Source organism: Lingula anatina, chromosome 3, assembly GCF_051362555.1.
Source record: "Lingula anatina isolate TDL-2025a chromosome 3, LinAna3.0, whole genome shotgun sequence".
In the NCBI taxonomy this organism is placed as follows: domain Eukaryota; kingdom Metazoa; phylum Brachiopoda; class Lingulata; order Lingulida; family Lingulidae; genus Lingula; species Lingula anatina.
Genome location: NC_141769.1, coordinates 9,589,140 through 9,611,114, shown reverse-complemented (window position 1 = coordinate 9,611,114; position 21,975 = coordinate 9,589,140). Strand labels below are relative to the sequence as shown.

Here is a 21,975-nt window from a genome sequence, read left to right as displayed (position 1 = left end):
ATCTAAAACTGGCGGGTCTCAAATATAAAATTATTCTGCCCCCCTCCAAAAAAAAAAAATAATAATAATAATAATAATAACTAAATAAAAAAACTCCCAGAATTGAGTGTTGCGTTTCACTGAGTGTATATATCATGTTACTTATGAACAGGCATTAGAGATTACCATGTGCTGGGCATCTAAGGAGGAAGTGACATTTGTGTACCTATCCCTTTTTATTTGCAGGCAGTGGGTGTAAATTTTTAATTTGGATAGGCTCATAGTAGTTTAGGGTGGGGCATAATAAAGTTTCCCTGTTAGTCCTTCTCCTTAAACATTTTATATGTTACTTTATATGTTCAGAGCTTCTAGTGCTAAGTATTCTTAATTACCCCCCCCCCCCCCCCCCAAATCACACTTACATGCTCTCTCTCACACAAACAGGTTTTCAAGAGCAGTTCTCACTTATTTGAATGCGGAGGGATTTGATAAACCAGTTAAAAATGGTTGGGGGTAATGATGTAAATGACAACATGATTCTGCAGAGGACATTTTAATTTTATAGAAAATAGTGCATGTTCCGTTTGCTTCTGGAGTATGATTTTGTTTGGTGTACCTCTATTTATTATAATTGAACTAGCTACTAGTATATGTTTTTTTACATCTTATTTCAGATTTTAGCCTTAAATTTGGTACAAGTACAATGTATTGTAATGGCAACCGGAGGAATTTTCGAACCTTCTGTAAAACATGGATACCCTCAGAGTATTTTTGTTGGTCCGAGCCTAGATAAAAAGTACCTCTGCACTCACTGTGAAGAAGTGTTGAATGACCCCATACAGTCCTTCTGTGGCCACAGATATTGTAAAGGATGCTTTCATGGACTTATTAGGTATAATATACTGTACATTTAATTCTAATTTGAAACATTTATAGGTTAATTGTTGGATGAACATTTTAATGTTTTATATAACATGGTCTGTGATATGAATTTATTTAGTGGATTTAACAGTCTTAAAAAGTGTGATTATTATACCACCAGCGTAAGCGCTGGGGGTACATTCAGTTTTAGTCCTAACCCGTTTTATCCACCGACTCTGCCACAATGTCACCATAACTGCTTCTCTTCCTAGACTAGAAGGGCCTGTGTTACCATCTCTTGGGTTAAGGTCACATATTATCTCAACTTGATTCACCTAGTTTTAGAATCTTTTGGTGCATTGGCCAATTTGTGGCTTTTTTTTTTTTTTTGCAATGCCCCCTTTTCCAAATTTTTGGAAAATAAATGCTAAATAAGGAATTATGGGAAAAGTTGCAATGGAAAATTGACGTGTGGATATTTCAAATATGCCCTTGGATTTGACTTTTGACCTTTATTTTTGTCAAGTTTTAGAAACAACAGGGACCTAAACTTTCATATTATATTAAGGAGTTACCTGTAGGGTCTCCTTTCATCTTCCTGAGTTTGGGGTCATTTGGTGCATTTTCACAGGAGAAGTAGCCAATGCAATACATGTTAAAACTGCAAATTCTTTGTAATATCTTAAACCACGAAAGCCAGAGACCTTTTGTTTGTTGCAACTTTAAGTGCAACACTGTTTCCATTTTTCCACCTGGATCAAAAAATACATCACACTGTTCAATGGTGAAAATTAAATGTGAAATATTCCAAAACTGGCAGAGATATGCTCAAAGTTACTGTTGGACTTAAATAGGATGTTATATATTGGCAATCTTACTGTGACCTTGAATTTGACCTTTGACCTACGTTTCACAATGACCTGGACTTTGCACATTTTCAGACTCTTCAATCATCAAAACTGGCTGAGATGCATCCATAGTTACTAGTGAATTGAATAGGAAATTATAAATTGGCTATTTTACTGTGATCTTTAATTTGAAGTAGTTTTCATCATGAACTGGATTTGCAAATTTTCCGATCCTTGCAGGCTGAGATGACCTTACTGTAGTATTTACTATTGAACTTGAATAGGCAGCCATATATATATATATATATATATATATATATATATATATATATATATATATATATAAGTTATCTTACTGTGACCTTGATTTGAATTTGAACTTTTTCCTACTCTCCACCATGAACTGCCCTTTGCAAAACTTCCTACCTTTATGTCTCCAAAACTGGCAGAGATATGTTCATTGTTACTTCTCACCTTAAATAGGAGTAGCCACATATTGGAATTCAAATGTGGCCTTGAATTCCATCTCTCACTTAGTTTTCATTTCATGCTGTATTTAACCATAGCAAATGCATAACAAGCACATTTTAATAATTCAAACAGAACATCATTTGGGCTCTCCCCCACCCCCCCCCCCCCCAAAAAAAAAGTCCACTGTAAACAACATTTCGTGTAAATACTTATACTTTCACATTAAATGTCCACTTTCACACTCACTGTCTGCTTCCCCCTTTTTCAAGTCACTGAAACCCAATCTCCATAAATTACCTAGTAGCTAACACTTTTCACTATTTAGGCAATAAGTCCTAACATCAATCAAGGTACTCCAACAATCCACAACCACTCAAAACAACAGTCTACTCATAATTCCAAACATCTACTATTTTCAAACATTTCCTGTCACCACTTACATATTGATTATTGGCACTTCCACTTGATGCAATATGAACATCTAGTGCATACATTTAACATGATGGAAAACACTATACCCTATATACATTTACAACTCTTACAAAAAATTGCATATTTTATAATTACACATTGACCATCTTCATCTATGCTCGAATTTGACCTTTATCCTACTTATCCTAATAAAATACTCTCACCACATTTATTCAACCCTGTGTCTCCACAACTAACATGAATACATCCATACCTTCCCTTTAACTTGAAATGACCTACTCCTGCTGGTGGTACAATGCCAAGAGGATGTAATGCCTCTGTAATCCTCAAGTATTTTAATATCTTTGAAAATTTTAATTCATGGGGTCAAGATGTTGCTGAGAGTAGCTGCTTGCAAATGATTTAGTACTTAAAGTACAATGTAGAACAGCCCTACTCACCCAGTATGTTATAAACCCATCAATTTTTCAGTTATATTATTTTCTTTAAAACAGTTCCCTTTGTACTACAAGTTGCCCGGCATGTTTAGCTGAAGGAGATGATTCAGCCCTCGATAAGGACCAGGTATGGCATAAAAGAAACATAAGCATGATGATTACTTCCCTTGCTCATGTTTCAGCCCATTCATTGTTTAACAACTGCTTCTTGACATACCTGCAAAGTCATGAGACAGGCTGTATGTAAGGAAGGAAATATTTAATATCTTAGATGAAAAGTCTTCCTCCAAAAATGGCGGCAAGCTTGTAGCCTGGTCCAATGCGCATGCGCTTATGCCTTTTCGAGAGTATAAGGAAACGCGAACTGAAAAACAATCGTGCAATAAATAAAACTCTTCTAAATCAATTGCTATTTTATGGTTGAAACTGCTTTTGAATTGCCACTTTTGTTTCAGTCATTGATTATTTTGTCAAAAGAAATGTGAGGTCCATTTGAATAAATTAATGTTTACTATAGATTCATAGCTTTACATTTTAAAATCCATTTTAATGAATTCTTTACATTTTTCTGCTTTAATGCTTAGAATAATGAGCATCTGAAACCCTGGTTGCCATTCTGCAAATTTATTTTTGTTTGGCCCTTTGGCCCTTCAGTTAATTGTTTAGTTACGGACAATATTTTGCAGGAAACCTGAATGTACTGCAAGGCTTTTTAAGTTGTTGAATGCTTTTAGGTGGCTGGCAAATGGCCAACAAGACATTGATCTGTCTGTCCATGATAGCCATGTTTGATCCATATACATGTTTTAGAAATTTTATAGATCCGTTCAACCATCTTTACCATAAACAACCGAAATAGCCAAAAAAAATATTGAGATCATTCTCCCATACTTGGATTTTGAATATATGTCCCTGCAAAACTCATGTACTGATTCTGGACAACATTTGATACATGTACTTGCAGCAAATTTAATATTTGTGGATGTAAGTCTCTTTTAACACAGATACAATAAGCCAAGTAGATATACTCAACATAAACTTATCAATACTAGTATAGTACAAGAAAGACATTGCTTATTCATTCTTGTTCAACCTAATAAAATCTTAAATTAATTAGTATGTCCTGTATGTATATTTCTTAAATGGAAATGGGACTACGTTTGGCAGATGGAGTTGTGCATACTGTGGCAGTTTGCAGCTTACTCATCTATTGATTTCTACCACCATATGCCATACCGAAGTACAAATTACAAAAGCTAGGTCAATACAATCTATTTGACCTACTTCTACACTCCATGTTTACCTATGCAGAAAGATAAACTTTGTCAGAAATTGTGTAAACATACAGCATGCGACCTAGCATTTCAGTATAAAATTATAGGAGTTCTTTTTACACACCAAAACATTTTTTGTTCTTTTTATTTGTTAGAGTGTTGATTTTATTTCTCTTTAATTCCAACTGACTCATAAAAATTAAGTAACCTGCGGAGGTCTGTTTGGCTGATAATCAACATTTGAGTATAATTGGCACAGGAGTCAAATGACTGCGCATGCGCGAATAGCGCTGATTGAAATAAACAAATGTTGAAATGTGACAAAGCCTGCCCGTGTTTACTGTCCCTTTGATTTGATTTAATTTGCACTCTGGTGTCATTTTGATAAAATATATTGGAAATGTTCTGTGGATTGTACGTATGAACAGTAAATCCATCCTACTTTGCATAGAATATAATTTATTTTGCCTTCATTATAAAGGAATCCCATTGTATTTATATTGTTGTGTGTTGCTCCAAGGAAATTTTTCACCCCTATTCCACTCTTATACATAAAATGGTCCAGTTGGCAGATTGAAAACGATACTGCAAAATGCATTTAAAATTGAGGAAGGTTAATTGAAGGTAATTCAGTGGGGATATTCTTATGTGTGGGAGATATTGGTCAATATAAATTTTTAACATCTACTTATGTGTTTGGAGCACAGGTTCTAATTTTTTGAAAGCAAGGCAATGGTACCAAACAATTGTAATCTCGTAAAAATTGATTTTTTTTAGTAAAGACTTCTTGGTTATTATTAGAACCTTCAGTAATAATTAATGTAAAATATACAATACAAAAAGTCCTAATGCAAGGCCTATTTATTATTACTTGATATTTTGTAGAATTTAGAGGCTTATAATGCCAAAGATCATCCTGTGACTTGGTTTTAGGCACAATGTTTTCTTCCTGTGATTTTATGATTATAATTACTTAAGCATGCAGGCTAGTATGTAGTCAGTAATATTTTTGGAGTTCCTAACTTTGGTCTTAAGTATCAGCACACCCACCTTTAATGATTACATGATTGCTTTTGATTATTTTCATTATATTATATTTATTTGTTAAACATTGCCGCATAATTCTTATCATTTTCCCTGTGATGATTACACGTGACTTTCTTTGGGTTTTGCCATTAAAGTTTTCATGTAATTAGTAAACAGAGCAAAAATATGTTTTCATGCTTGCATTATTTTAAAGGGCCTACCTGTATATGCATGTAGTACAACAGTATCTTATTTTGTTTCAAGTCAATTTACATTTTTTTCTTGAATAAAAACATTTTCATGAGTGTACGGTTTGAACAGGCCTGAACATTGTCTACAATTTGTCCAACTTTCACCATGCCAACTTTGACAAGTAATCATGCTTAAATTTCTGGCAACTTGTTGCTTAAAAAGATAGAAAATTGTTTTCCAGTTATACATTGCTACTTTATTAAATGTCTAAAATAGGGAGTTAAAGCAGTAAAAAGTAGCAATTTTGAAGTATCCTTTTTTTTTATCTTAGAAAAATCGTTGGCTGTTTATTTAAAAGCATATCATTTGCAGACGTGCTGAAAACTTTTCAGAGTGGCCAGACATTTGGACTGGCAGTAATGAAAAATTTGCTTGACTGAATGGATTTTTGTCAGACCAAAAATAACCCTATTCGTTTGAGACAGATACTACCAGTATGATTAGGTAGCTTACTTTGTTTGTGCATGTGATAGGTTTGAAATGGAAGGGAAAAAACGCTTTGGGTTTGATATAATTGTACCACCAGCGTTAGCGCTGGCGGTACACATAGTTTCGGTCCCGTCCGGATCGTTCCGCCGGCTCCGCCGGCTCCGTTGGCTCCGCCGGCTCCGCCGGACGGCTACCGTTACCGCTTCTCCTCCTAGACGGTAAGGGCCCCCATACCCATCTCATGGATTTAGGTCACCTATAATCTCAACTCGTTCCACGTAAAATTTGGGCTTTGTCGGTATTGGGGTCTGGGTGTGGCACTCATTGCAATGCACCCTTGTCTAAAAATGGCAAAATTAAATGCTTATTATCTACCCTACGGAAGGAGTTATGGGAAAAATTTCTATAGACGGCTTTCCAAAAGTCATATGTGTAGATTTCAAATATACCCTTGGATTTGACCTTTGACCTTTACTTCAAGGTCAAATGGGCCAAAATTTTCAAAAAAATGAAATTTTTTACGAAAAAAATTTTTTTTGCCCTGTTATTCAGAGACCACACAGACTTAACCAATAATATTATTGGAAAGTGTTACCCTTCAGGTCATCTTTCATCTCCATGAATTTGGGGTCAATCGGTGCATTTTCACGGGAGTAGCGGCCATAAGATACCGAAACTGAAAACTGTCTCTAATTCGGGAACCGTTAATGCTAGAGACCCATTCTTTTTTGCATTTTGTAGAGCATGTTAAGCCCAACACTGGGGGTGGTCTCGGTTTTTTTGTATTCCATACGGTTTTCGAGTTACGCTGTATCAAAAAGTACATATTGGTGGTAAAAGCAAAATGTACAGTACGGTAATGGATAATAAATTTTGAACTCTGGAAAAATAAAACATAAGGCTTGGCAAAGCAGACAACTTGTGTTAGAAAATGACATTATTTCATCAAATTTGAACTTCTGAAACTTCAGAGCACCTCCTATTTCAAGAATTTTGATCAAAATGACATTTTCTTTATTTTAATTAATTTTTTCTGTACGAAATTTAAGGCACATTATGGTAACTCCAAAATTATAACATTAAGTCCCTTATATCTCCAAAACTGGCAGAAATAGGTCCATAGTTACTATTGAAGTTGAATAGGAAGTCATATACTGGCAATCTTACTGTGACCTTGAAATTGACCTTTGACCTACTTTTCACCATGATCTGAACTTTGCAAATTTTGCTTCCCTTTTATCTCCAAAACTGGCAGAGATAGGTCCATAGTTACAATTGAACTTGAATAGGAAGTCATATACTGGCAATTATAATGTGATCTTAAAATTAATCTTTGACCTACTTTTCACCATGAATTGAACTTTGCAAATTTTGCTTTCCTTTTATCTCCAAAACTGGCAGAGATAGGTCCGTAGTTACTATTGAACTTGAATAGGAAGTCATATACTGGCAATCTAAATGTGACCTTAAAATTGACCTTTGACCTACTTTTCACCATGAACTGAACTTTGCAAATTTTTCTTCCCTTTTATCTCCAAAACTGGCAGAGATAGGCCCATAGTTACTATTGAACTTGAATAAAAAGTCATATCCTGGTAATCTAAATATGACCTTAAAATTGACCTTTGACCTACTTTTCACCATGAACTGAATTTTGCAAATTTTGCTTTCCTTTTATCTCCAAAACTGGCAGAGATAGGTCCATAGTTACTATTAAACTTGAATAGGAAGTCATATACTGGCAATCTAAATGTGACCTTAAAATTGACCTTTGACCTACTTATAACCATGAACTGAACTTTGCAAATTTTGCTTCCCTTTTATCTCCAAAACTGGCAGAGATAGGTCCGTAGTTACTATTGAACTTGAATAGGAAGTCATATACTGGCAATCTATATGTGACCTTAAAATTGACCTTTGACCTACTTTTCACCATGAACTGAACTTTGCAAATTTTTCTTCCCTTTTATCTCCAAAACTGGCAGAGATAGGTCCATAGTTACTATTGAAGTTGAATAGGAAGTCATATACTGGCAATCTAAATGTGACCTTAAAATTGACCTTTGACCTACTTTACACCATGAACTGAATTTTGCAAATTTTACTTTCCTTTTATCTCCAAAACTGGCAGAGATAGGTCCGTAGTTACTATTGAACTTGAATAGGAAGTCATATACTGGCAATCTAAATGTGACCTTAAAATTGACCTTTGACCTACTTTTCACCATAAACTGAACTTTGCAAATTTTGCTTCCCTTTTATCTCCAAAACTGGCAGAGATAGGTCCATAGCTACTATTGAACTTGAATAGGAAGTCATATACTGGCAATCTAAATGTGACCTTAAAATTGACCTTTGACCTAATTTTCACCATGAACTGAACTTTGCAAATTTTGCTTTCCTTTTATCTCCAAAACTGGCAGAGATAGGTCCATAGTTACTATTGAACTTGAATAGGAAGTCATATACTGGCAATATAAATGTGACATTAAAATTGACCTTTGACCTACTTTTCACCATGAACTGAACTTTGCAAATTTTGTTTTCCTTTTATCTCCAAAACTGGCAGAGATAGGTCCATAGTTACTATTGAACTTGAATAGGAAGTCATATACTGGCAATCTAAATGTGACCTTAAAATTGACCTTTGACCTACTTTTCACCATGAACTGAACTTTGCAAATTTTGTTTTCCTTTTATCTCCAAAACTGGCAGAGATAGGTCCATAGTTACTATTGAACTTGAATAGAAAGTCATATACTGGCAATCTAAATGTGACCTTGAAATTGACCTTTGACCTACTTTTCACCATGAACTGAATTTTGCAAAATTTGCTTTCCTTTTATCTTCAAAACTGACAGAGATATGTCCATAGTTACTATTGAACTTGAATAGGAAGTCCTATACTGGCAATCTAAGTGTGACCTTGAAATTGACCTTTGACCTACTTTTTATCATGAACTGAACTCTGCTAATTTCTTTCTCTTTTAACTTCAAACTTGACAGAGATAGGTCCATAGTTACTCTTGAACTTGAATAGGAAGTCATATACTGGCAATTTACTGTGGCCTTGAAATTGACCCTTGACCTACCTTACGAAGAACTTAAATTTGATTGTACCATATATATATATTTTGCAATAGTTTAAAAATTCTTGTTGATTGCATTTTTACAGCTTGTCAAGCACAAAACTGGTGGCTGTGTCCCTTATTTTGTGTATGTGGGGGTTTATACGAATGCGCTTGCTCCAGCTGGTGGTACAATATTCGGAGGCGGTATCGCCTCTCTGATCCTCTAGTTTTATTAGGGAAGTATGTCAAATGATGACTATAAATTTAAAAGTGTGGCTCTTAAAACTCTAGTCGGTCCTTTGGACCACCACGTCCAATTTTTTACCGGTCCAGACAAATTTTCCTGGTCATGACCGATTGGACCGACAGTTTCAGCATGTCTGCATATGTGTCGAAAGGAATGGATATCCATTGAAGGCCGTAAATATAAAACCTAAAATGATTCCATATTTTTCAGACATTTCCAGATAATGCTACAAGAAAGGAGCTTGATGAACTGATAGTGACATGTAGCAATAGCAACAATGGGTGCAGCTTTCGTGGCACATTCAGTGATTTCAGAAAGGTAACTTTACAGTTGAGGTAACTTTCATGCAGTGAATTCCATATTCTTTAGTAAAAGTTTTTTTTCTCTTGATCTTGTTAACAAAATAGAGAGCAGTAATGTGGGGAGTGAGAATTCTTTTCAAAATAATGCTGATTGTGTCAAGACATTGAAAATTTGAAGTGATAGGGAAAGGGAAGTTTCGGGCTCTTTGTGGTATGATTTAAAAGTTCTAGCTACTTTGGATGTGGGAATGAATGGAATATTTCTTCCTTTGTGGTGAAAAGTAATAATACATAACTCTGCCGAAATTTTATTTCAAATTTGAAGTTAGAGTTACTATTATGTAGGAACTTATATTAGCTAATATTATTTGATACCTTTTTAGGTGAAGTGAATGCATTGTACATGAATTTGTAATTTCCTACATTTATGTTTAATACTTTTTGCACATTTTGACTCTATTCACACAGAAAGGGAAAGTTTACTTAATCTTAGAATGAGCAAATCTATTTCAGGTCACGTTTCCATTAAACTTTAAATTGATAAAACTAATGTATTATTTTCAGAATCATGAGAAAACCTGTGAATATCGCCAGGTTAAGTGTCCAGATTGTGGACAGGAAGTGTCACCTCGTTTTCTAACAGAACACAAGCGAGACAAGTGTCCATTGAGGTCCGTACCTTGTAGATACTGTAACAAGACTTTCATTGCTAAGGACAACTGGGTATGTAGGTAATATGAAAATGGAAATTTTAAATGTCTGACACAGTTGTGTTTTCTTCATTGTCATGTGTTTCTTCAGAGATAACACAATAATTGGAAACTGGCTTGTCTTCAAACTTGCAGAATTGATGAATAATAGTAAAATACAGAATAAGCTAAAAAATCAGCTTGATTGAACAGATAACAAATTAAGTACAAAACCTATTATCTTTAAACTTGCAAATCTGTCCAATTTTACTACAATACAGGCCAAGTTCGAAAATCCACCTGATCAGATTATTATTCTTGAGTTTATCTATTTTTTCTGTGTAAAATGTTCATTTTTAACATGTTGACATTTCCAAGGTGTGACTTTAAACTTCAGTGGGCCTGCAGACCTTTCCTTGTCACATTTTATGAATGTCCATGTTAAAGTGCAGTACATAATTAAAAATTGTCAGTAAATATATGCTGTTAAGCATTTTGAATATTGCATCAAAATTGATGAAAAAAACATCTTAAAGACCATTAAAGGAAAACCAAGTTATTTATTATTCTGAAACTTCCAAAAATGATTCTTAAAACTGAAATACAGCGTGAGTTAGAAAACCAGGCTTATTGGATTGTTTGTCTTGAAGAAATGCATTTTTTTCTTTAAAGTTTGCAGTTATGCGAAACTCAAATTTTTCACATATCCAGATTTACATGCAGGACTTTGAAAATCCATGAGCTTAAAATCCTATGCTTGATACATTTTCTAAATATCTATGTTATTTGTAGAAAACAAACACAAATGGTCATGGTTATGCTGTTAAGCATCATGTAATTTTGCAGCAAAATTGACAACAACTCAATTCTGTGCACTGTCACATTACTTATTATAGAAATAATGCATTAGACTTAAACACAACTTGAGATGGAATACCAGCCTGTTTGGATTCTGTCGCTTTGTTCCATCTGTACATTTGATGCCTTTGCTGTCTTATTCTTAGAACCGTTTAACTTAAAATAGTAAAGGAAAGGTGATTAAAGCAGAATATGCATGTAATGTTTTTGACAAACAACAGATATCATTACCACATACATTGATAGGTAAAAGTTGTCATTGTTTACAGAGCCTTTATATTCTTGTATGTTCCCATGAATTATCAATAGAAAGCAATTAAAATTTTACTGACACTAAATGTTTTCCTTCAGAGCCACAATGGTATTTGCCCCAAGTTCCCCATCAGATGTGATTTCTGCGACAACCTTCCACGGAAAATACCACGTGACAAGGTAGAAGAATCTTTTTCTGTCTGGAAATACTTTGTGTTATTTTTATTTATTTATTTATTTTTTATTTTTTTTTTTTTTGGGGGGGGAGGGGGGGGTAGAGAGGATGAAATCAACAAAATGTAGAAAAATTTGACATGCCTATGAAGTATTGTTTTAATGTGACTTTATGAAATGTTGATGTTAGTCCTAAATGTAACCTCACATGCCCTTTTTTACCTCTGCCAAGGAGGTTATGTTTTCACCCCATTCTGTCTGTCTGTCTGTTTGTTTGTCATCAACATAACTCAAAAAGTTATGGACTGATTTTGATGAAATTTTCAGGGTAGGTGGGAAATTGGTACTTAGAAGTGATTAGTTTTTGGTGGTGATCTGGATCAATAATCAACCAATAATAAAAAAATCGCTGCCTTGGCAGAGATCTGCGCTGTCAGAGTGCTTTTCTAGTTTTAAATGATATTACAGTGTGTCAACAAACTACTGAGCCATTGTCAACTGAGTCTTGCCTTGTGGCTTACAAGGAATACAAAGCACAAACCTTTACCTGCTGTTAAATGTACTCCTGTGTAGCTTGCTGATAACTGGTAGCTGTTCTCTGCTTTTTGATGCCAGGTGACTTATTGCTTGCCTGACATGCCATCTTGTGCTGATTGCGTAGATCTAGTCTTACAACATTTTCCAGTCAAGTTATGTGCCACATGTAGATTGTTGATGACACTGGTATCTTTTGAGTTCTGTACAGGCCTGTAGCCAAGGGTATTTGAATGAACTGCCCTTTTTGCAGGAAAATGGGCTGCTCCAGGTAAAATTTGATCTAGGTTTGTGGCAGTCTCGTCAAAAATAGGTCCACTTTTTCAGAAAAAGGATCCCCCTTTGAAATGGCTGGCTACAGGCCTGCTTTATCTATATGTGCCAGACCATTTTAGGTAGATTTGTGCATTTTATATACATGTACATCAAAAGTATCAGAAAATTGCATCTTTTTGTTATTTAGTTTATTTCATTTTTGTCCTGAATTCTAAAATCCTGTACTGTGTATGGCACAACTTTCTTTTCCACCTGCAGATGCCTGATCACCTGAAAACATGCAGAAGGGATAAAGCTCTGTGCAAATTTGGCTGCAAGGAAAAGGTGTGTAGCTGTGGACTTTAAGAAGATATCTCTCAACCAAATTTTGGAAGTACAGGGCATCCAATTAAAAAAATTACCACTATTTAAAAGAAATTATGTGGCAAACAGAACCATCAACTTCACGTTTTGTGTTGTTTTTTATCCAGCTGTTATATTATATTCACTATAAAAAATTGAATTACACATTGTTAGCTTTAAAAAGATTTTTTCATGGTCTTAGCTAGTGGGTGTCCTGGTCCTTTAGTGATTATAAAGCTGTTAGAACTTTTCTCTGTCTGATATATTTTTAATTTAACTGACTTTAAGGGCTATTAAAATGTTTAACAATAGGTTCTTTTCAAGTGCATTATATTTACACTATACATATATGTAAGGATGTGAAAATAGACACAAACAACATAAAAATTCTGTTGATAATATTTTGGGCTATGTAATTTTGGATTAAAGATTTTTTTCATTAATTTAAAAACACTGTTTTCAGTATGAAGTTAATAAGGAAGGCCAGCACATGGAGCAATTTGCTGTGTTCCATCTTGATCAGGTGAGAGAGAAAATGGAAAAGCTGGAGGCTGAAATTAAACAGAAGCGCCAGCAGGGTGAAGAGGAACATCTACAAGCTTTAATAGGTGATTGACATTGGACTGGATAATCATCTCACAAAGGATAAAGTATTAAAAAGTTAGAAACTCATTGTCTCTGATGATGTGTTGATAAAATTTCATTTTGTTGAATTGATTAATGATTTTCTAATGATACAAATTCTAGAATTTTTTTAATGGATGTATTATTATAAGTTCTAATGAAGATATTTCTGTATGTATTTTTAAGGTCGCTTGTCCATTTTGGATTCCAACATGAAAGTGTGTCAGGCCAAGGTTGCTGATCTAAATCAGAAGGTCACTGTGATGTCACAAAGGTCACGGGTGGAGGCGGACTCGGGCACGGCTTATGCATTAGCAGCTGCGTCCTCCTCCCCATCTATTGACAGTGGCATCTCCCAGATAATAGACCAACTCAAGACACAGGAAGGGATAACAGACAGCAAAGTCAACACTTTTGAAGGTATTGTGGCAGTTCTTAATCGGGAGGTAGAAAAATGTAGCACCCAGTTGGAAAACTACGAAGGACAACGACGTCTTGATAGAGAGGCACTGGAGGGTAATGAACGCAAAATAAAGTCCTTGGAAAGAGTCATCGCCTTGAAGGATGTTTCAATGGCTGAGCAAGACCTGCGCATTCAAGCCCTGGAAAATGCAAGCTTTGATGGGATCTTGATTTGGAAAATTTCAGATTTCAGCCGTAAACGCCATGATGCTATTACAGGTAAATTTTTAAATTGTTTTTTATTTGTTCATTTATCTATTTATTTGTGCGTGTGATATTGGGACGTTTACAATTTTGGCATTAAGAGATGACATTTGGACAAGAATTAAATAAGTGCTTTGGTATTTCTATTGTTACAGTTGCAGTATACGTCATGCCATGATCATGATATTAATGTTACTGTGGCAGTATGTGGTTTGCACCATGTACAATATTATTTTGTGATGTGTGTTTTTGTATGTGAAGTAGACATATCATTAGTTTTTGTAAACTATAAAAAACTGTCTGTTGTGTATTAAACATTCCTATATATATATATATACAATGGAATTAAGTGCATTCATGGCAATAGTTTGTTACTGCATTATGACAACTTGCTTGATGGCATCCGTTTAATGACAAATGTTGAAAATGATGTGTAACAGAAATATCGTATTCAATTATTTATTTATCAGGTAGAGTCACCAGCCTGTATTCCCCATCCTTCTACACTGGTCCCCACGGCTACAAGATGTGCTGTCGAATTTACCTGAATGGTGATGGGATGGGGAAGGGCAGCCATGTTAGCCTTTTTTTCGTGGTGATGAGAGGTCATTACGATGCCCTCCTCCGCTGGCCATTCAAACAGAAGGTCACTTTCATGCTGCTGGACCAGAACAACCGCGAGCACATAATAGACGCCTTCAGGCCGGATCCTACCAGCTCCAGTTTCAAGCGTCCAACCTCAGAAATGAACATCGCCAGTGGTTGCCCCCTCTTCATGGCTCTGACCCAGTTAGAAAAACAAGGAACAGCATACGTGAAAGAAGACACTATGTTTCTGAAGGTGGTGGTGGATACTGCGGATTTATAAAAGGGCAGAGGGGGGTTGCATTTTTCAGTGTCAGCCATAGTTTAATAAGTATTACATTTATGGATGCCCTGCAATCTGCTCAGGTTGATATCACTGAGCAGATTTTGCCTAAGACTATGTATGCATGTCTTGATATCAAGCCCACTAGTGTTGAGATCCTAGGGGTTAGGACTACATTTCTGGAAAAATGGTCAAGGACAGGGATTTTAAAAGACATTTTTGATATCTTTCATTGTAAGGAAAATTTGGTGTTATACTGGTGCTATTACGCTCATATACACAGACATGGGCCAGTACATTGTGCAATATATATTTTTTATTTTTATTGTTATTGTTATTATTTGATATGTACTTTTCATTTTTTTTTTTCATTATGATTTATTTACATATTATATACTTTTTGAAGATACATATACAGTCAAATACCTGAGTTTTAAGAACAGTCAGGACATTAGTAGGATGTGAGCAAGGTTATTGAATGCACATGAACCTTTAATCAACAAAGGTCTGCATAAGTGGCTTAAGGCTTCAACAAAATGGGTCTTGATAAGTTCTGTACTATGTATGGACATGTTTCTCTCCATTTCAGGCACAAAAACTGATGTGTGCAATATTTCTGTCCAAAATAAGAAAGTTTTAATGTGCTTGAAAAAGAAGAAGAAAAAAAAACAAGAAAAGAGTTGTTCATAGAGAAAATGAACAACCTTAACATGTTCTTTGTCCTCTAACAGTGTGGAACTGCCCAAATGTTCAGTGTCATATGACCACATGACATTTACAACAAATTTTGAGTCATATTTAACTTCTGTCTTGACCACAGCTGGCGTGAAATTAAGACCTAAGATGTCATATTCCTGTAGTGGTCAAGACAAAAACTGTGAGCACTTCAATAAGATCATTTTATAACTTAATATAAATGAGAAATGAGAAGAATTAAGTTTAGGGGTGGGGGGGGGGGGAGTTTTTTATTGCACAATGTACCAGCCAAGCTTGTATGTGTGTATGCGTCATAGCATCAGTATATGTAACCAAGTTATAATACTTGATTTTTGGTTGACACTGAAAAATAATGATCATAAGGAGCTATGGGATGTCCCACAAGATTTCTGTTGGCATCAACCCCAAATTCTGAAATGAATAACCCATGTGTGAGTGCACCTTGCAAGAGCTTTTCATGGTAGAAATACCATTGAAAAATTATTGTCTATGTGTATACCGGTACAGCAGTACTTTTTTTTTTTTTACTTAGCCCAATTACAGGATCAGTTACAAAGGAGTGTTTATACTGAAGATGGGTTGCCCTATTGAACATAAGGCCCTGTTCATATTGTGCAGTGTACCTAGATTGCAACAATTCGAAAAATTGACAACTTAAATAGATTATATTTTTCCTTCTACCATTGAATTTCTGTTTTTTTTTTTCAACTTAACCTCAGTCTCAGCCCTGAACTTAATGGCCTGGCTATTATGTCTGGGCCTTATATGCATAGGTATGCACTTCACACAATTGATTGGATAAATTTTGATTGTCCAAAACAGGTAGTAGCAAACTTGTGAAATGGAGCAAGAAAAAGGGAAATGCATTGTAATTAAAATTGAAAGTTGCAATACAGATGAGTACACCAAGCAATGTGAAAAGGGCCTAATTATTCTCTACTGGCTGGCTGATCGAGATAAGCTTACCTTTAGCAAAATATCAGGCCTGTTGCTAACTTTCTTGCAAATGTGCAAGAACATTAATACCAAGCTTTTCATTTTGCTAAGGGTACCTAAGGCACTTGATGAATTTTTATTATTCCCCAAAAATCAGACCTATACTAGGTGTAAAAGAACAGGAGGATTACATTGATTTTTTTGTGATTGGACCATCAACAGGGAAGACTTACTCTATGAAGAGTCGGTCTATCGTCAGTAAATGCATTCCTTAATGTATTTACCAATATAAGCTTAAGGCTCATTTCCATTGAAACTACCGGTATCTATATCTGGGGTAGCACTAACACTCGCCAATTTAGCCAAATGCTAAAACTGACTAAAATTTGCTAAACAAAAAGGGCTTGATTTGACTAATTTTAGTCAAATTAGAACCATTTGGATTACAAATTGACAAAAACGTGGTGATTTGGCTAAGGGAAAAAATTGCTCGCGCTACCCCAGAATCTACATAGATCCATCCAGCTCTGTAGGGACTCCTGCTGAATTCAGTTACTTTAACGGATATACACACCCCCTCTTGTTGTGCCACCAGCATAAGATATGATAAGTTTCTAGTGGGGTTTTTGGACCCCTGGAGGAGAATAGGGTTGTCCTACTGAGGACAGTGGAGGTTAAAGCCTTTGATAACTGACTACCCTTGGCTTGTGGAGTTATCTTTAATGAAAAATTCATTCTTGCATTGGAGTTCCTTCTAAAGTAATGATTATGGTCACAAAAATTGTAATATTTTGTCAGTGTAAGTGAGGTTTTCTTAAATTTAGCAAGTAGCTGAATCATTTGACAAGCACAATTTTGATGGACTTTTTTTTCAAATTTGTGCAGCGTTACTCCTATTGATCATTTCATACAGTGGGTAGTGTAAGGAGCCAACAAACTTATATGGTGACTTTGGTAAGAACTTTAAATAACAAATATATTTGAAAATTAGTAGAGAGAGCATGGACCAAGCCAAAAGTTTTTCTATTGTAGGAAATGTGAAAATGAGAAATGCTGCACCTTTGAAACACCCTGAGCTTCATAGATTACTTGACACTAACCTCTTCGCTGTAGTCTATCAAGTAACTTGACACGATGAAGATAGACTACAGTGAAGAGGTTAGTGTCAAGTTATCTCTGAAGCTCAGGGTGCTTTGAAAAGGATCATTACTTGAAATTCCAGCAGGATCTCCCAAGAAGGCCAATGTAGAATGTATTCTTAACAGTATTTGAAGAACCACAAAGTGTAAGTTACTCACACTGCAGAGCTACTTAATGGTCTTTGTGATATTGCTGATGTGTGTTAAATACTTCAGTGATAATGTTAAGAAAAATTCCATACAGTAGTATCTGTGAAAAAAATGTGCATGATTTCCTGTTTCTGAATTTTTACTGACCACGGTAAAAATGTCCATTGAGAGAAAAAATACTAAAAGGTGGCCCTTGTAGAAATGAGTATATTACATTTTGTCTTGTGTAAAATGATTTGAGGTGAAAGTGTATGTAAAATAGCTCCCAGCACTGATGGTGGTTCTATTTCGCGAGTAAGTTTTCACCTGGGTCCTCATGTTCAGGTAGCTAGTGTTTAAATCTACCTCTTATTATTCAGTGTATGACCCAGATGAAAACTAATCAGAAATTGACCATTACCGTGGTGTTTTGTTGTCAAAGTAGCCATGTAATAAACATGGAGCAGGTTTCTCCTATCCCTGTCCTGTTTCCAAAAACAAACTTTAGTCAGTGCCCTGGCTAAGGATATGTGCATGTGTCCATGAGAGTGCTGTAACACTGTTCCAGATAGGGTAAGATGTGTGCATGTGACCATGTAACATTGGTAACAAAGATGATAGCCACTGGAACTGACTTAAGTTTGTTTGTGAAACTGGGGCCAGAAAAGCAGGCAATGCTGCTGTGGTATTTGTTCTAAGAATTTACATTTAATGCTGGTAATTGTATACCCATGATCAGTGCACCAAAGTGCATATATTGTTGGTTAAGATTGCTCCTTCCTCCTTGCTTAAGAATGCTGTGACACTCTTACCCCATTCACACTAGCACTTTTAACCGCGGTCAAAGCCTGACCTCGGTCCTATCGCGGTTAACTTTTCTAATGTGAACGGACGACGTAGCCCTGACCGCGGTCAAAATAAACCCAGATCGGGAGGTGAGTATAATCGGAGTAAACTCCTGACCGCGGTCAAGACTGGATGTCTACAATGAAGCGCACGCGCACAAGTGTAACGTTCTAATGTGAATGGCCTATCTGTGGCTGCATTCAGAAGAGAAGACTAACTAGGGCCAATTGTGGTGACCAACTAAAAAGCTTGCTGTCTAATCTGCTAAAAGACACTGAATAGATTCCTTGTTGGGAACTATTCAAGTGGGGTAGCCATATTTGACCCATGGACTAGTTAGTCCACTGAATGTGGCCTACAGGAACAGAGCTGTTGAAATATTTTGGTGGTTTTTGTGAGTGGGAAATCGATCTGCTGACACGAAATTGATGTATCCTTATGATCACCCCCCCCTGCCCCTAAACTAACCCAGCCATATACTGAATCCCTTATGATGAAGGTCATTATCACAACTGGGATGTGGCTTGGTTTGATTCACACAAAGACCTGAATGATAGTCTGAATTGACTTGAAAAAAAAAAAAGAAACATTGTGTGAATTGCCTTGCCTATATTTATGCTTGTTTGCTTCCTATATATCAAAGTGTAAATTATATTAGTTTGATGAAACTGTATATTTAGATTTTTTGTTGTTGTTTGGTACATATATCTGAGGTGATGGCTTAGTGTTTTAAAATAGTATTATGCAGTATTGCTTTATTTTGTAATTGTTACGTATATATTCAAATGCACTGTATAATCAAGCCAAGTCAGATACTTTGTGCACATTATAAGATGCTGTGAGTATTTATCACATGGCCAGCAATTTCAAAAAGAGGGCTCTTTTTCTGAAAAAGAGGACCATTTACTACCCTCTGCCAGGGCGAGTGATAGATTTTTTACAGATATTCACAGATATATCTCTAGGTAGATAGATGGCCATTTAGGGCTGAGTTGAGCCCTAAATGACCAGCTATCTAGCTAGAGACAGATCTGTGAATATCTGTAAAAAATCTATCACTAGCCCTGGTAGAGGGTAAACTTTCACCATAAAACCTTAGTGTACATAGATAAAATTTTAACGGGAAGGGATCTTTTTCCAACAAAAAAGACATTTCATTTGCTGCCCCCCCCAACCCCCCCTTTTTATTGCTGGCCTGATTTATTTGGATATTAAGTTATTTAAAGCACTTGATGAAGCACTTTGACACATTGGATCATTAATCTGACATGGAGGAATATTTTTGTTCCTAGGTTAAGCCTACTTCATAAGTTATAACACTCAGTATGCTACTTTTTGTGATAATCTATTTATTTCTTTAACCTCATTATTGTGTCAGGTAACAAGAAGAAATGTAAGAAGTTTTTTCATATCATTATCTTATATTAGTATATTTGGAGGTTTCCAGTTAAACTTGGATTTTCATTGTCCTGGATTCCTGAATTGTCTTTTCTTTATCTTCTATAATCCTGATAAATATTTACAGTGGTCTTTTTGTTTGTCTTGATATGCATGTTATCAAAAATTGGGAATGGACAAAGTGCTTTGTATTCAGAGTATAGACTTTAGGGAAATCGAAGCACATGGCTCCATATATTGCTATTTTAAAAGGGCTGACTTGGGTCCTTTGTAATGCGGTTTCATGGAGAGAGATGCTTTGAAAAGCATTCTTGAGCTCGATATCCATATCGCCTAGTGTGCATCATCTCCCAGAAACAAGATATTGTAAATAAGTTTTTTTTTTCATTATTTCAGTGTGATTAAAGTTATAATATTATGTTAAAATGTATTACTCACCTTTAAAAAAATAGTAAGGAATGTGGCATGTCAAGTTCAATGATATAGTATGTGTTGGCAAAAGCACTAAGACTAAGTCATAACTGGGTACAGAAGGTTTATGTACACCAGGAGATGAAGTTGCTTTTTAGAACCCTATGAAGAAAGAAATTACTTAGGTAAACAGGCTGTGCACAAATGGCGAAATATAACCAGTTTTCTCATTTGTAAACTACTAAAAGCACTCTGATTTAGTATTGCTTAGTTTAAACTTAACGTTGTTATATTAGGTATAACTTTAGTTTATCCCTTAATTACATGAAATGTTGATTATATATACTGGTACATAGTGGTATGTGTTTAACAACATTATCCTAGATAAGGAAATGGGGGAAGCAAACCTCTTAAGAAAAAGAAAAAAAAATCTAAAAAAAAGGTTACAAAAATGAAATCTAAAAAAAGTGTTTAAAAATAATGTAACTGGATATTCATTATATTATCAGTGTGTTCTCATTTTGTCTGGGTGTGCATTGTTCACTTTGCTTTGATGTAATGCTGCTTTGAAAAAAAGGTTCACTAACTATAAATTTGGCATTCAACCCATCATTTGAAATGGACAAGAAAGTGACAATTCAAACATAAACATGAAAATGTATGATTTATAATAAATGGAGACTGAAATTTAAGAAATGCAATGATTGTTTAAGCAAGCTTTTACATAATTCAAAGTGGAAGTTTTGTTTTAAAGAACGTTTACAACCTTGAACTTTGTATTTCATATATTTGGAAAACTGTAATAATTTCCATTTACGAATTTGTGAATAAAGTTATGTGTTCCAAAAATATGCTGCTCTAGTCTTTTCATTTTATTATCATTATTATTGAAGAGCACAAAATAATATGCTCTTTTAAGTAAGAACGACACATTCCCAATGAAACTACGTCCATCGACATTCTGCGACATTCGATCAAACTCCGCTGCGACTCTCGCTGAATGCAATAAGGTTAATTGATAATTATACGGGTACGTTGGGAACGAGGAGGCATGTTAATGTAAATACATTCAAAGTTGGTACGATCTGCGAAGAATGATAGTTTCAATAGGGATGGGCCCTTATTTATGAATTTTGAAATCCCTCCTTAAAGATTTGTTTTTGTTTTAATATATCTAATTTATTTACTTATGATGAAATACTATACAGTCCAAGCACGTGACAAATTTTGAGCACTGTGTGTTTATCAAGTGTATCAGTTCGAAGTTTTAAATAAACTAATCCATCAAAGTAGTTAACTCTTATCAAATGGAAAGTTGAAAGGACTAGACTCGAGCTTTGAAGCACTTGACTTTAAAATTCTTTTAAATATTTTTAAATGCACATTAGTCGCCTTTTACCTTTCTATTTGATAAGAGTTTTAGAATTAAATGGTCCAGTGGAAAAAAAATCGACATAAGGAAGTGGATTGCAAGATCTAACAATTTA

General features: G+C 35.1%; 1 protein-coding gene across 1 annotated transcript; it reads left to right on the top strand.

Annotated features, from left to right (window-relative positions):
* The first annotated feature begins 658 nt into the window (after positions 1-658).
* On the top strand, positions 659-21,339 carry LOC106156836 (TNF receptor-associated factor 2). Its single transcript, XM_087008474.1, has 9 exons — positions 659-871; positions 3,086-3,155; positions 9,538-9,645; positions 10,194-10,352; positions 11,528-11,608; positions 12,671-12,736; positions 13,218-13,362; positions 13,565-14,059; positions 14,515-21,339. The coding sequence occupies exons 1-9, from the start codon at positions 693-695 to the stop codon at positions 14,910-14,912; spliced, it is 1,701 nt and encodes a 566-aa protein (XP_086864600.1). The 5' UTR covers positions 659-692; the 3' UTR covers positions 14,913-21,339.
* The last annotated feature ends 636 nt before the right edge of the window (positions 21,340-21,975 follow it).

Coding starts and splice junctions, on each gene's coding strand:
- LOC106156836 (XM_087008474.1), top strand. CDS start 693: ATGGCAACCGGAGGAATTTTCGAACCTTCTGTAAAACATGGATACCCT. Junction 12,737..13,217: donor AATTTGGCTGCAAGGAAAAG/GTGTGTAGCTGT, acceptor CACTGTTTTCAG/TATGAAGTTAATAAGGAAGG. Junction 13,363..13,564: donor ACATCTACAAGCTTTAATAG/GTGATTGACATT, acceptor TGTATTTTTAAG/GTCGCTTGTCCATTTTGGAT.